General features: G+C 36.4%; 1 protein-coding gene across 1 annotated transcript; it reads right to left on the bottom strand.

Annotated features, from left to right (window-relative positions):
• Window positions 1-975: 975 nt before the first annotated feature.
• Window positions 976-10,544, bottom strand: LOC112962757 (fatty acyl-CoA hydrolase precursor, medium chain-like). Its single transcript, XM_026059208.1, has 13 exons — window positions 10,469-10,544; window positions 9,625-9,829; window positions 9,051-9,189; window positions 8,657-8,790; window positions 7,969-8,122; window positions 7,619-7,720; window positions 6,663-6,761; window positions 6,110-6,250; window positions 4,686-4,766; window positions 3,646-3,793; window positions 2,816-2,965; window positions 1,329-1,401; window positions 976-1,165 (listed from the first exon to the last, which is right to left on the bottom strand). Exons 1-13 carry the CDS (start codon window positions 10,542-10,544, stop codon window positions 976-978), a joined length of 1,692 nt encoding a protein of 563 aa, XP_025914993.1.
• Window positions 10,545-16,653: the final 6,109 nt, after the last annotated feature.

Consider the following 16,653-nt stretch of genomic DNA (forward strand, 5'->3'; position numbering starts at 1 on the left):
GTAGGATCTATGGAGCTGCATAATGCTGTAAGTGCAAGGTAGCAGTATGGTCAGGAATATGACTGGAATAGCTTGAGTAGCCTAGGGACCAGATGTAGAAAGCAAACAGGACATAGCAGAGAAGTTCTTCACAACATTGAAATAATGCATTCAAGACTTGTTCTTGGCCGTCCAAGTGCATATCAGCTGATAAGGGTATTGGAATAATTCTAGGAAATGACTCTCTCTCCAGTACTAGTAATGAAAGCCTGTGACCCTGTGCAAACAGAGAACCTGGAACTGATGGATGGCCTGGAGAGGCCTCCCGCAATAAAATAAGCACCACAGAAAAGATAGAAAGTGTGGAATTAAAAAGAAAAAAACAAACAAACTGTGGTTAGTAGAGACTGCTTCCCCCTTTTCTAACAGTTGAGAGAAGTCTTAATTTCAGCACTGCGCTTACAGATTAAATATCTGAACAGTCAGAAACATACTGGGCATTGACAATTGTCACTGTTGTAAAACTGACTTATGAAACAGAACATTTTTTAGTTTCAGTTCTTTTCACAAAGTGCATTTCTGTAAGTGAATCAGACCAAAACTTTTGTACCATCACTGATACACTTGAACACCTGGCATCAGAAAGACAGTTTCACTTGCAAATCAGGTCTTTATTGATTTCATTATATTAAAACAATGGTGCTGCTACATTCTGTCTTCAGTCATGGGAAAGAGATAGAAAACCTGAGCAGAAGAGAAATCTGGTAACTATGTTTAATAAATGAGAGTTCTGTTGTGGACATGAACCCAGGAAAAAGTAAAGGATCACAAAATGGAAACAGATCAGTTGAAATCATTATGGTGAATATCTGTAAATGTGACAACTGGAAAGAAAAAGTGAAAGGAAGAGAAACATCATTTTATCCTCAAATATTTTAAGTAATTTCTTTTGCTATCATAACAGTATGCCTATTATGTATATGTTTAGACTGTAAACTATAACTCTGAATTAACCTTCCTGTTTTCTGTTCTTTGATTATTTATCTTTTCAAATACCACCTTTCTCCAGAAGTCCACCTTCTTTTCTTTCAGTTTCCTGGCTTTCTTTTGTTTTAGATTTATCTCTAAGTATTCTTCATTTAGGTTATAAGATGGCCATTCAACCAAACCTTCTCCATTTGGATTTCTGGAAACAACAAGAAAGAGTGAATGCCCTTTTCAATCTGCAGGGAAACTCAATCACAGCAGTTAAGAGTGAATCAACAAAACAGCCACCTCACAATGGAGACAGCACAAACCGGCCAGAGTACTTTTCTAATAATGTGTGTCATGAGTCTCACGATTCTCACCCGTTTCGAGCAAAGTTAGCCCAGTACTTCATCAGAGTTCTACTAAGGTTCTTTTCTTCCTCTGTAACTTCATCTGAAAGATAAAATACAAAATAATTATTATTATTGGTGGCAGAAATCAAAACATTTCTGCTACAGAAGTAGCATTTCACTCTGTGAATATGTTAATCTTCACACAACCTATTGGTTATAACAGAATGATCTCAGCTGAAATAAGTTAGTAACAGTTCTAGTTACAGCATGTTACCTTATTATTTATACATACACCTCAAAGTATCAAGAAAAATATTTGCTATTTTAACGTTCTCAAAGTCTAGGAAAATAGAAGAAAAAATGTCTAGTACTCTAGTGTAGGATAAAAATCAAAAGGCACAGATTAATGAATGACTTTACAAGATAGTTGGACTACTCTGAAGTTCACTGGAGTAAAAGAAAATAGTTTCATTTATGTGGGCTTTGAAACAGACTGTGAAATACTGTGATAACCAGAAAAATAAAAGCAGAGGAAAAATGACAAATTCAACTTAAAGTAAGTAGAATTTCTGTGTTTCTTCATCAAAATAAGAACTGCGACAAATTTGTTTCTTGGGAAAGGAAATACTCTATTCCGAGTATTTACGCTTTAGGCGTCTGCAATTAAAGTAGAAGTGCTGGATTCATAATATTCCCAAGGATGTGGCTTCTTTTATCTAACCGTTCAATGACTGGCACATTCACTTGGACTGCAGCAAGGTGGGGTTCTACCTGAGGGAACCAAATGCCACACTTCAAAATCCTAAGTGAAAACCCAAACTGACAAGGCAAAGGCAATTTTAGAAGTACATCCTTAATCCTTCCTCGTTGGACCGGTTCCATTTTGAATAAAATGCTTAAATATTAATTGAGCCATGGGAGAAAACAGTCTTTAAACTAACTATTAGATCTTCATACAGAAGATGAAACACTGGAATTTCGTCCTTTTTCTAATTAACACAAGCTGCAACACTATCAGCAAAATAGACAGGGTTCCCCATTCTCTGGAGCCTGATGTCCAGTGGGATTTCCTGAAAAGGAGGAGACATTAGCTTAAATTCCTCAGGCAAAGGAGAGAGCCTAGATTTCCTGTTTCCCAAGTACTCTACTAATCCCCTGCCAGTTTAATTGATCTTTCCCTCAATTTATTTTTCAGACAAAGCTATTCAGCAAATTCATGAACAGTGCTGGAATAATGAAAGTGATGTTTTCTAGCAAATTTTCTATTTGAGAAAATTGTTTACAACATGTAAAACTTACTGCGCTTCAGGAACAGCAAACTGTACATGGTAAAGAATAGTGAAGACAGTAAACTAATGTTAAATAAATACAAACAGGAGAAAGGTTTATACTTTGGTCTCACTTCTCATATATGTACTTTTGGCTCATTAAAATGAAACTTGTACTGCTGAATACAATACTGTCAGTGTTATTAGAGTAACTGATAAATGAACACTGAAGATTCCATTCCTTACCACGTAGGCGTATGTCACCTGCCAGATATGGTCCTCCAAAGACAAAGCTAACTTCATCTCCATGATCAGCTTTCACATACTCTGGTTTAGTATCCCAGTATAAAGTAGGCCGATGCTGATATTCAAAGAAGTAGGTTGGAGCTCCAGACTCTGGAAGACATAACATTTGCAGAGTTAGAGATGTATTTATTACATTTGACATCAGCTTCCTAAAATATTACTTTAAATATGTCCAAAGCTTTATAGATGACAGGGCACATTTATTATGTAACAGCATAGTCAAATATGTATTTTTATTTTTAATTTGAAAATAACAACTCACAGTACTAACACAAATCATGAAAGATTCACCCCCGGAAGACTTTACAGAAAACAAAATAAAATCCAATTATCTTTCAATTCTGGGTGTTTTGGCATGGTTGGTCTACACTTAAATATGAGAAGATCTCCAGACTACAGAGCTGCTGACCTCCCAAGTACCAGTGGATCAAAGGACAAATTCCAGGTTACTTTAATACGTTTTAATTCTTAACCCTGTATACTTCATGTAGGAAGTATTTATCTATGTTATCGTGCCGCACTCTGGATATAGTCTGACTATCAGTACAAGTGCAAGACACTAGTACAAAGGTAAAGGAATATACACACTTGCCTGACACAGTCCTGCAGACCTAATCACTTTTCACCTTAAGTTCCCAGTTGGAAACTGGGAGAAGGGCTGCCTACACATGGCAGGATTTTTCATCTAAACCATTTGATCCAGCACGTAGTATGAGGTTTGAAGGTCCTATTTTGAGATTTTTTTTAAAAGCTAGTGTTCATTAGCTCACCCCTGTGATAATTCAATGTTTTAATGGATGGCATAACAATTGCTGCATCGCCCAGCAAGTCCAAAAATCGGTCCCCTAACTCAGCAGGATCATCTGTGTCTCCTAGATACTCATCCATTATCACAGACAGAAGCTCTGATGATACACCCTATGAGAAAAAGGGAAAAGAAGAAACAAACAGAAAAATTAGCATTCTTTGAATTAGTAGCTAAAAATATCACCTTTGAAACTTCAGAGATTCTGCAACAGCGCAAAGATACAGAGTAGTGTCCATGTTGATGGGAAATCATGATGGCAAATAAAAATTGTTCATATTTTTTTTGGGGGGGGGGAATCACCCCAAATGTACGTGAGATTTATATGGGTTAAAACTCTACAGGAACCAATGAAGTTCCAGCAGCTTCTCCTGACAATGACTTTGGCATCTGTTTTCTCAGGGAGAAGGAGATTGGAATAATGAAAGTAGAAGTTCCGAGTCCTTGAAAGATTTGTTGACTATGAGAATACAGGGCAAGACCAATCGGATCCCCAAACTGATCTCATCCTCTTGGTGTTGGAATTTACTGCTTAAAAAAAAGGTACATTTCAAAAATGTAAAGTATTTTCAATAACTACTTGAAAAAGCCACATTAATTCAATGTAAACATATTGAAAAACACTGCCTTGAAACCCATCAGCCAAGAGATTAGCTATTAGATATGGTCCTAGAGACTAGCCATTAGATACCATAAGATTAGGGGCACGACTACAGTAATTCTACATATAAATGTGTAATATAAAAATGTTGGTTCAGAGGTCTAGAAAGAAAAGATTATTTCCCGAAATCTAGACTTCACGCAATCCTATTTCTGTGCAACTCCACACACTCACTGTAGTTCTGTCAACTTTGCTGGGACTGTCCCCAAAGCATATCGTGACTTTGAAGCATAGTAGCACTATGACTCAAGCAGGAAATTAGAGAATATCAAATTTTGCAGATTTGGTATACTCTTTAAAAAGAGATTTCACATCCGAAATGAAATTATACCAACAGTTCTTACCATCATTGGACGCAGAATTTCTAAAGTTGATGCGATTGATTTTTTATCTCCCACTTCCTTCAAACCTGGTATTGTTGACGTCTGCACAGAAAACAAGAATGTTATTAGGCCCCTGCAACTCCTCCAGTATTTTTAATATTGGAACTACTTTATATCACTTCATTCTTACTACTAGTATTTATTTATGAAGCATCATATCCTATGCAGAAATGTAGTACAATGCAGCAGCTATACTGAAGAACCTGTGTTTACTGTAGTAAATGTTTACTTAGTGAAGGTTTTCTATATAAACCACTCATGCTAAGTGATTCATCCTTAAAACAATGTACATTTCTAAGAAACTTAAGAGACTACAAAGCACTAGGGCAGAGCTGAAGTGAAAAGCTTCAGTAAAAGCCTTATTTTCCTTCTTATAGGAAATCTTAAAAGTCACTGGCAGCCTTGCAGCATCTCAGCCTCTAGTTGAGGTGCTCGAATCCTTTAAATGCAGAGTAAGGCAAAGTTCCTCTGCTTTTCAATTATTACACAAAATGACTCTTCTACGTGCATAATAAATTAGAACAGATTCACTGAACATTTTTCTTCTTGGCCTGAGTACTACCATACTCCCAGAGACACGCTTGTTACTTTCGAAGATTTAGAGCAAATGAATGAAGAGTATTACATAGCTGAGCATAAACACTTAAGAAATGAAGAAAAGAGGACAAGAAAGGGACAGGACACAAATCCCCTCTCTACAGTTTTGCGCGCTATATAGTAACTGATCCCTTTTTGGAGTTACCTGTGGAATTCCCATGGGAAAGGGAAAACCTGTGCACTGAGAATGGGTGGTACATGCACATTTTCCACATAATCTGTCCCCACCTGAGATCTTCAAATAATAGATCTTTTTACATGATAACAAGGAACATGGGGAAATGATAGAACCAGCAGTCAAAGTTCATAATAGAATAAGTGGCAAACTACTTAAGATGATTAATGTAGCATTTTTAGGTGTTCCAAGTATCAGTCCTGAACACTGCATGTGTAACATCTGTTTGTTTTGTGGGGATGGATTGTTTTAGTTTTCTTTTGAGTAATAAGCTCTTGACAGTTGTGTTGTTCATCCCCTCACTGCTTGGATGAGAAATTAAAATTTTAGGAAGAGAAAATACTGCATAAAATTGATGTTCCAGGGACATCCATGTAGTTTGACTTGCAGGATGGAACCTGTCTCAGTTTTCTGAGCAACAGAAAATTGTTCTGGGCCATTATAGACTCATAATGCAAGTAAAGTTTACCTTGTATATGTTTCCACCAACGCAAAGCCTTTTGGCCATTCTTAAAAGATGTCCTACCAGCAAATACCTCACCTACTCTTCTCAGAGATGCCTGAATCAGTTAATGCACACATTCAAAAAAGTGAAGAATAGCCATTAAATTACAGATCGAATATTCCAGCCAAATTCATTGTTGGTGACTCCTATCATAAATGGGACTGCATTAAATTCTTTTCCAGTCACTATCTCTTCAGGTGACTTATGAAGAAATACTCCATCCACAACTAAGGGTAGAAATTGGATTTCCTGAAAGATGGGGGGAAAAAAAAAATCGTTAATAGTATTTTTCTTTTTCTTTCAAATCATGTAACAGAATGTCTATGTTGAATGGTCTAAGTGCGAAAAAGGGCTATAAGAAATCAAGGTATATAAAAATCTACAACTACTGTAATAGTTTTGCACAAGACTATCAAATACTAGCCTGGTTGAGGCATGCTATGGAGTAATTTAATGGTTTCTGGACTCTGTGCTGCTTCTAACTGACATTATAGCATATGTATGCTTGAGTCTTGCTCAAAACTTTACACATGCTGTGACACTTTGTTAAAATTCTAAATCAACTTTGCAACAGGTCAACTAGGAACTCTGGTCAGAGGCTGAGCTGAAGCTTTGCAAGTATGTCATTAAAAAGTCTGTAGTTAAGTAAAGTTTCACCTACCGTACTTTTAAAGACTATATCCTTTGCTTCCTGGTTCCTTAAGCAATTTATTACTGCGAGTGAAGTGTCTGCCTCACACTTAAATATACTTGCGATTTTCTGAAAATTATTAACAAAGATATGAACTGTCAGCTATGAGGTAGTCTTTAAGGAAATTATATACAGAAAATTATTATAAACAGTATTGTTAACAGTTTTATATAAGGGCTGATTCAGGTTAACTTGATAGGTCTTCAGGTATTTTATTTTACTATAAATACTGTAGTTAGATCATGAAGTCCAACCATCCTTGTGTACTTCTCTTTCTTGCTATACTGCCATTAACTTTCCTGCAACAAACCTTGCTGTAGAAATAATACAAGGTTGTAAAATAAATCAGGTAAGGCAAGAAAATTCAGAGAATCATCTTATGCGAGATTCACATTATTAGCTTGCTGTTTCAGGAAGAGAAATGAAAAGGTACTTATAGAGAGGAATTTAATTTCAAAGCTTTTCTTTTAAAATTTAATAATTTCAAACAAAGATCCTCCATAAAAGCCTATGGCTGAATAAAAACCGAAAGCCTCTTCTGGATTCTAGCTAAGCATTCATAGCAATTTCCAAAATAAATTCCATAGTTACTGCATAAGTGACAGTGTGCACAGAAATGGACATATGCCTAGATGGGCATGCATGTATTTGCAGATACTCAATTCCTCCCACAAACGTTATAATCACATAACTGAACAACCTATTCCTAACACCAAAAGAGCATGGTAAGACTGAAAACAGAGTATTTAAATGAAACACTTACAGTGCTAGTCTATATATCCATACATCCGCCTTGAGAATTCTTACTAGCTTTATTGCCTAATATGCAATAAGATTTTCCTCTTTTCTCTTTTAACCAAAGTATCAGATAAAAGAAATATCCTATTTTAGGTTATAGAGAATTCAAAATGCAAAAATGAGCCTACCTTGAGATCTGCTGAAAGAAGTAAATCTTTATCAGGGGCAAATATAATTCCACTCTCTGATATTGCCTTATGAAATAGACCCTTAGACAAAGGAGATAAAACCTGCCAAAAAGGGAAGAACAGAATATACTTATTGTACACTAAGGTCCTTATCTCATAACTTCATATCCAACTAGACTTCTGGATTCAGTGGGGAAATACACATTTTTATGTGCTTACAGAAATGTCCAGACTTGGCACAATGTACCATTACTTTTAAAAATCAGGTTAAGCATTAAGTATTACATTAATTGAGCTGCTTTTTAAGATTTTTAAGACTTCACTTTTTAGTATATTTATTCCATGCCTACATGTGCAGAAACACAGCAAGATCCTGCTGATACACCAAAGAGTGTGACAGATCCTGGATCTCCACCAAAATACTGGATATTTTCTTGGATCCACCGAAGAGCTGCTACTTGATCCAAAAATGCCCAGTTCCCACGAGCATGTTCATCACCAGTACTGAAAATGAAGCAACATAAGCCAAATTTTCAGGAAGATCATTAGTTCTTCTTAATACCAGAATAATATAAACCCCACCACTTTATGGTTTGTGCCAACAGACATATCCAGCCAAAGAAAGATGTGTATAACCTGTCACCCTAAAGCCTTTCAGAGTCAGATCTAAGCCCCACTGACTTATTGGTCTCCACTGTTTGTTCATCCATACATAGATGGATTCCTAGCCTCATATTATATGAATTTTTGCTTTACACACCAGTGAACAAAGGAGATGGCAAGAAGGAACACCCTACATAGACCCAGACAAGCCCAATGATTTAATAGCAGGTTGTAATCAAATGCAAATGCAAACCGTAGAATTTCAGGACCTGACTCTCAATGTCCTCATGTCCCAGTGTCAGAGAACTACATAGATTTAGATCACTGTACCAGCGGGAAGCCAGTGTAGAAGTTCAGTTGATTTAAAAAACAAAACTATCCATGTTTTAAACAAGATATGAAATATTTAGTAAGAAGTTAAATAGGTCACCTTACCTGAAGAATCCAAGAAGTCCAAGTCTGTACTGAATTATTACTACCACAATATTCTCATAGGCTGCAAGTGCAGAACCATCATACCTAGAAGCACCACCAAATATAAAATTGCCACCATGGATCCACACCATTACCTTGAAGAAAAGAAGGTGAGACTTACTTTTATATATCACTTTGTGGATTTCATTTGAAAATGAAAGACAACTTCAGAGAATTAGGAACTCCAAATCACTGAAATTCAACGGGAGCCGAATTTTAAGCCAGTGGACTTTGAATTTCACATAACAATACTGTTTTTGCTAATGCAGCATCATATTTTCAAAAGTAATCAAGTGATTTAGGAGCTAGATGCAACGTCGTACCACTCTGAAGTTTGTACAATAGATTTCCTTACAGGTAACTTGTCCTTCTTGTCTGAACCAGCAGGGCTGTAAACATTCAAATACAAACAATCTTCAGAAGTTTGGAATGGAGGGTGTTTTTCTTTCCATTTTTTTTCAACATTTTTCAGTATGGTCAGATCTTGAGGACATCTTCACAAATGAAATGAAATGCAACTATTAGTAACACAACTGCAATGACAACAATGTAACAGCAATAGAGGAGAAAAAAGAAAAAAAAAAACTTTCATCCCACAGATGTATTCCCATGCAGTCCTCAGACTGAGTTGTTTATACACAGTTAGAAGAGCCAATTGTAAAAGCACAGCTTTGTATTTGTATGTTTAAGGGTGAATTATTTCAACACAGTATAATGAGAAAACTTGATTTCCAAAGAAAGAAATTTCCTAGGAATTCCTCGCATTTCCTAGTCTCACAGTTCTTATGGAATATTTCAGTACAGTTAGTGCACTCACTACCGGTCCGTCCAAGCTCCTTACTAAAAATCAGACCTCTATACACTGATAAATACGACAAACTAACAAACAAGACCAAGTCCACTATACAAGTGAACCAAGTAGCTCTCACAGCGGTGGATAGGAAGTTGCATCTCTCAGATCATTCCAGGCTTCAGGTGGTTCAGGTGGGGAAAACCTCAAGGATCCAACAGGTGCTTTTGCAAAAGGAATTCCAAGGAAAACATTTACAAGTCTGTCTGTTCCCTTCACATTTGCTTGCTTCCCTTTGAGCCGTCCAAGTGCAATTGTCACTTCTGGCTGAGCACCCTTCTGTCCTAAGCAACAGATAAGTCAAAAGAATTAACGTGTATCTTCACAAATATCAGACAGGCTTTTTTAGCAAAGTATTTTTTGCTGACTTTTATTTAGAAGATTTCAGCTTGTTCTTTTCAATTTTGTTCAAACAGTTTTCATTTTACAATTGTATAGTGACAGATTCCCCCTGCCAAACACTCCCACAGCTGCCTCTGCCAATGACAACTGGAGATAGGTAATACCATGGTTTACTCACTGTGCAAGATCACAAAGTTTAAAAACAAATTTCCGAGCAAACAGAAACTGTCAAAATCATTAACATTTTCTAAATTTATCATCCAACAAGATATTCAATTCAGAATTCAGAATTTTTCATTCAGAATGAATTCAGATGTGTTCAGAAATGTTCAGAATGTTTTGATTTTTACATTTTAAGAAACAAAACCTTTCATTAGTTTCCCAATAGGTTTATCTTCAGGAATGGTTTCATCTCACAAAAACAGTCATTTTTACATCAAGCTTATTAGGATACTTATAAAGATATAGGTATCTAATATGCTAACACAAATGTAAGAGATGTACTGCCTTTGAAAACTATTACCCTGCAACTTCTTAGTGCAGTTACTTCCTCATCATTGACAACAGATTCTACATCTCACCTTCTGTTCCACAAATGCTGAATGCTATACTACAGATCAGGGTACAAAGCAAAGGAAGATGGCTCTCAGGAGCCATTTTTTCCCTGTTTGAATTCCAGAATATTTTCTGTTTTCATGCAGAAGAAACAGGTACAAAGGTCCCTCCCTGCTCATGGAACTCTGGGTAGGGAATGTGGTTAAATTCCCCTTTGAACATACACTACATTATGCACTTTCAGAGCTGTACTTGATTCAGAGTGTAAACACAATCCCTCAGTGGAAGGTACCTAATCATTTCCTTATACTGAGAATGGATAAGCTGAAAATGACCAAGCACTATCTGCGAATGGCAACAAAAGATCTAATCGCACTTGTTTTTAATCCTACCAGCAGACAAAACACTGAAGCCAGGCAGAGATTCCAGAGCTATTGGCACTTAAATTCCTGTAAAATAAACCACCATTGTAGATCACAAAAAACCAAGAAGTATCAATAAGAAAAATCAGAATGGTTGATTCTTGCAAAAAGTGAAAAGAGGGCTATACCATCAATCACGTTTTTTCCCCCTTGATCACTGAACAAGTGCAGTACCGTATGTATTACCAATTACATAAACTGTAATTTATAGTAATTTAAATTAATTTATCATCTGCAAGAGGACAAATGAGCACAATATAAAACAGATACATCGCTAATGTTTACTTTTATTACAGTATTCAGAATTGAAAGAACTAACTACTACAGCCAAGTTACCAACACAGAGAGGAAAGTGCATGCTTTCCAGACTTATGTCCCATAGTCCTTTTAAAGTTAGCTCTGCTTTGAGAAGTTGGTTGGGTTAGATGATCTCCACTGAATCTTTCCAACCTAATCTTTTCCATGATTCCTTACATTCCTCTGCTTTAGAATTAGCAGTGCAGACAAATACATGGATTTGTATGCAAATATATGCATAATATGGTGCAAAGAGATGCAAACATATAACATGCAGTCTGCAATGTCCCTAATATTTGAAGATCCTTAAGTCTTTTTGGAGCAATAGTGTTTATGTTGTGTTCACTGCAGGATTAAAAAGGTTATCTTAAAATCTTTCATAATCTTTAATCACATTTGCTTTGCTAGGAGTTGGTATGATTTCAATGAGTTTGATTGTTAGTTTTTTTGTTACCTTTGTAGTGTTTAAACTTCCCATTGCTCTTCTATTCCTCAGGATTGTTTTTACAGTAAAGGTGTTAAGTCTCAGCTCCAATTTCTTCTGCAGAATTTCAAATGAAACACCATCAAATGCTGTAATGTGATGTACCTTCTGACTCCTACGGAAGAGAATTTACCAAGGTTTTGGCACACTATTACTATGAAATGTAAATTTCTTAAATTCAAAGAACAGCAGAGGAAATAGTCTTTCGTGAGTTTACATTCAACATCTTTCTATAATTTTAAAGTTTTAAGGAAGAGACAGAAATTGGAATCTGCTTTTTTTAAAAGGTGAACCCAGCCAACATCATCTCCATTACAGGTAAATCAGCTCAGACTTACCCTTTGTATCTCCTAAACAGACAGAAAAATTATGCTTACCAACAAAATTTATTATTCAAAATAATACTAACTTAAAGACCAATTTAAGATAACAAAGGAATGGATTAAGAAGTAACCTTTAATGCCTGTGCAATCTATATATTAACTGAATATAATACAAAATCAAGACGAAAGCAGAGATAAATAGAAACTTTGCTCACAGGTAGTTTGCCTGCCTTGTTTGAATCAGCAGGTGTGCAAACATTTCATTAATCTTCAGCAATTGTCAAAACAGGACTCTGAATTTTTAAGATACTTCTCAGTGTTTGTTGCCAGACCATATTTTGTATATACCTTAGTGATGTAATGAAAAAGTCAATATCAAAGAAAATTACATTAAAATATTAGTTTTACCTGATGATTTCTCAGAATCGCATTTCTAAAGCTTAGTACATTTCTGAAGTGATCTAAAAATAGCTGTTTTAACTTCCTGTTGTTTCATAATACTGAGTTATTTTGAAATAAAAAAAATCTGTTACTGAAGAACTTAAAGCAAACAAAAAAATTTTTGAATGAAAAAGTCTCTTTACATATATGAACTGACAATACAATTATAGGAATCTGCCCTTACACTGGTACACTCAACTCTTTATTCATAACCTAGCTCACAGACACCAAAGACTCTGTAAAACTCTCACAGGAAATTAGATCAACTAATCTTTAATCTGTACAAACACCTCTTTTAGACCCACAAATGATATCCAAACTATTGCATTATTTCTGAAGAGATATCAGAAGCAACTGAAACATAAAGGTATTGTTATGCAAGAGGCTGTCAATCACTTTGCACTTAAAGTGTTACCTAATGTTATAGAGAGAAACACTGTTTTTCTTACCAGTGTCTCTTAACCTTTCATTGAGCCTGAGAAGCCATGAATTGGAAGAAAATGTCACCTATCCCCTCATTCCTTATGCCATCAAATAAACTATTTGACCTTACTTTCGAGGCAACTGCAAAGACTATCCTTTATGTATTAACTTTCATTCACTACTGAGAGACTGACATTGCTTCCAAAACCATGATGCTAGCTTACAAACACGTACTTTTTATCCCATTCCTTATGGGATTTGTTATGTGTTTGGAACACCGGCTGTGGTGGTAACACTGCTGACCAAAATTTGTAAATTCACTATAATTAATTATTAAATATCTCATTTGCCATATTTTCTCCTAAATGCCTTGACACTGACTAATCAGTCAGTATGGAAACCACCAGCTACTGTTCTGAATGATGCTGTGTATCTTTCTGTACTCTACACACTGTATTTATCTGTTATCCCATGTTACACTGTAAGCACTTGGAGGCAAGGGCCATCTTATTCATATAATACTTCACACAATCAAATCTGTAACTAGGACTTGAAGGGACCACAGTAGTAAAAATATCAATATCATCCATGAATAATTAAGCTTATTTATTACATTGCATATAAAAAACATGAAAATTATTAACAGATTTTAAAATTTTTTGATCATTACTGAACTATTTTTTTAGACGATGAAATAACTGAATTCATAGGACAAATGGCAGAAGGATCTTAGGGCTCCTTCTGTCACGTACACATTTTAATACAACCTCAGTAAAGCAAGCATGTATTGATTTTGCAATTTCGCAAACACAATATGAGAGCTACTAAAAAGAATTCTCTTACACTTGAAGGTATGAAATGGAGTCTGTCTGACCACTCCATGGTTCAGGTGGTGGCACTGAAGGAAACCTCAACAATCCAGCTGGTGGTTTTGCAGCAGGCATCCCAAGATGACATTCACAAGCCTATTTGTTCCTTTTATGCTGTTCTGTCTTTCCTGAAATTGCATATTTTGGTAGTCACTTCCGAATTTGAGCTTTCATGCCCTACACAACAAATTGATAAGAAATCAGTATATTTTTGTAAAAAGTGGCTCAGGTGATCTCTGGATATACTTATATTAGAAATAAACTGCACATAAAAGTCAAGAAAAACAGTTTCAGTTCATTCTTGTACTTGCTAGTCTGTCTTGATTCACCTCTAAATGATGGAAGCAGGTATTCTGAAAAATCTCTTTGACTTAATTGGTTCCATATACAAGGACAGTAATTTGTCTCTGTCGACAAAATCAAATCAAAAGAATCAAGAGTCTAAAAACCAATGTAAATCACTACAGATATGTTTACAGTTTTATTCGCCTGTGTTCATGAACCACATGGACATTTCTATATTCATGTTCTGGCTTTAGTGTAGGACAGGTCTGTGAACACTTCTGAATACGTGACTCTCAGCTATTTCCCCTCTTTGCAAAAGTCCAAATCAGAAAATAGATGCAGAGTAGCCATGAGCTACAGGATGCAGGTAAGAGAAATATTACACTGGGAAATCCACAAGTTCTAATTTCCACATTGTCCAGTGCTTGGTTAATACAGTCCTATTCTGTATTTAACCCTCAGAGAGTTCCTAAAGTGCTTATGAATATGTTCTCTCAGTATGCTACTAGTAGGCCAAAGAAGCACCATCAAAATGCATTTAATGTCTGAAGGAGAATGCGACACACCAAGACTTCCCCTAGTGTAACATATACCCTCTTACAATGGGATGATGAATTACTCAGCTCTGCAGGAAGTTTACAGAATTCAGTATCAAAAATAGGAGCACAGTAAGGATAACAGGCAGCTCTACAAAACCCCTAAGAATTTCAACCTAGAGCTTTGGTAATACCTCAGGTCTATGTCAGGGTTATTTTGAGTGAGGTGAAATACTTGTGAATGCGCCTAACACTGAATCTGTTGTCCCTTATGACCCCCTACTCTAAGAAAAGAGCCATGAGACACTGATAACAGTGAAGTTACAGGACATATTTTGTGTTATTACCACAGAAAACATGGGTTCCTGTGGAACTTCTTGGCATAATTCTTGGAGGACTTCTTTGACAGGGAACCCACAGGAAAGAATGCCAAAATTATTCTTTTGTAGGACAAGCTTATTGTAATGTATTTTTTTTCCTAATATTTGAATTCTTTTGTCAAACAAAAGTTGCTGATGCCCCTCTAAATTAATTTATAACTTTTACAGAAACAGGTTAAGCGGGGCCATTTGGGCAGCTTCTGCAGCAAAAGTCCTCAAGAGCAAAGGCCAAATAATATTTTTATCTGCTACATCATAAGAATTCAAAGTTGGCAGGATGAATAAATCCATTTCATATTCATCACACAAGCAACAATTTCTAAAGCATTGTACAAATATTATTTCCAATTCCTTCTCACTATGAGGATATTATACCCCAAAATTTCTTCACGTACCAGGAATTCTAGTTGATTAGCTAGTTGGTGGAATAAAACTTGGTACAGAGACCATAGTGATAACTGAAAAGATCCTGGTATTCCGTCATATAATCTGTAAAAGTGACAAGATGTCATATGGCTTTCAAAAAAACTAAAAGCATATTCCAGGCTCTTTTACATAAATGTTTTTCAGAGATAGCACAGGATTGTGCACAAAATGAATGCAATCACTTAATTCCCTTAGTATGTCTTGCCCCTAGCTCATAGAAGTGCTTTCCAGCTCTGGAGATCTGCTACAAAACGCATCACTGTCCAAGCTTCAGCCCATGCAAAAACACTTGGTTCTGTCTGTGGTGCTGTAGTGCAACAAGCAGCACACTGAACGCTGCTGGGGCAGCACCATTCTCACCAGACTCCATGCAGGCAAAAGCACAACTGCATTTACTGCAATTTCTGTAAAGCAGTTTTAAGCAACAGAACCGCAATATGTGACTTTCTTTTAAACCTCTAAATCTTTTGAAGTAGTACATCTCAATTCCTTTCAAATACACTTTTATTTCTAATTAACCAGCAGGGAAATCACCTCACTCAGCCTGAGGAGTATGTTTTCCTATATAAAAAATAAAGTTAAGTGGCTTATGTGTAACTATGACTTGACACAGTAGGTCAGATGTGTCACTTAAGCACAAAAGTACCAACATAAATCTACTCAAAAAACCCTATGCAGCTCATTTTTTGTGAAGAGAAACAAATCTATGACAAGGATGATTGCATACAAGATGTTTACAGGAGTAAAAGCTTTAACCCCATTATAAAGGGGTCTATAAAGCCAAAATATAAATCACCATTACATTTATCACTTCAGTTTCTTTAACAGTTTGTCATGTTTCCTATTATACACAGCTTGACTTTTCAAATTATCTACACGATAACAGAGATCATTTTAATCGATAACATTTTGCATTTAAAATGCTGTTTAATTTACCTATCTTGGCAAGCACTAAGGTCACAGCAAAGGCCCTCAAACAAAAATTTTAGAGTCACCGACTTGACTGAAGTCACTCCTTTCCCCTGTTAGGCCTTACGTTTAACGTCAGGCAACAGTTACATCGCTGCCCGCTGCCTCCCAGCCCGCCAGTGCACCCTTTAACGCTCCAGGGCCCGGGCCAGGGAGGAGATGCCACCTCCGCCTCTCGACCGCTGAAAAAACCTGCCGTAAAAGCCACGTTTAAATTCACCCTGGCCTCCCGCGACACGCTTCCCTACTGCAAAGGGGCAAGCGACGACTGCGGAGATAACGCAGCGCTGCTTCTTGCCCGCGGGAGGAAAGGTAACGGGTGTGGGTGTGGGTGTAAACGCTTCGGCCTCGCCTCG

The sequence above is a fragment of the Apteryx rowi genome, unplaced genomic scaffold, assembly GCF_003343035.1.
Source record: "Apteryx rowi isolate R43461 unplaced genomic scaffold, aptRow1 scaffold_1, whole genome shotgun sequence".
NCBI classification, from domain to species: Eukaryota; Metazoa; Chordata; class Aves; order Apterygiformes; family Apterygidae; genus Apteryx; species Apteryx rowi.

Excerpts from the sequence above, each read along its gene's own strand:
- LOC112962757 (XM_026059208.1), bottom strand. The coding sequence starts at position 10,544 with ATGGCTCCTGAGAGCCATCTTCCTTTGCTTTGTACCCTGATCTGTAGT. Across the intron at positions 9,830-10,468 it reads CAGCATTTGTGGAACAGAAG|GACAGAAGGGTGCTCAGCCA; the intron begins GTGAGATGTAGA and ends TCTGTTGCTTAG. Across the intron at positions 7,721-7,968 it reads CTTGCTGTGTTTCTGCACAT|GTTTTATCTCCTTTGTCTAA; the intron begins GTAGGCATGGAA and ends CCTTTTTGGCAG.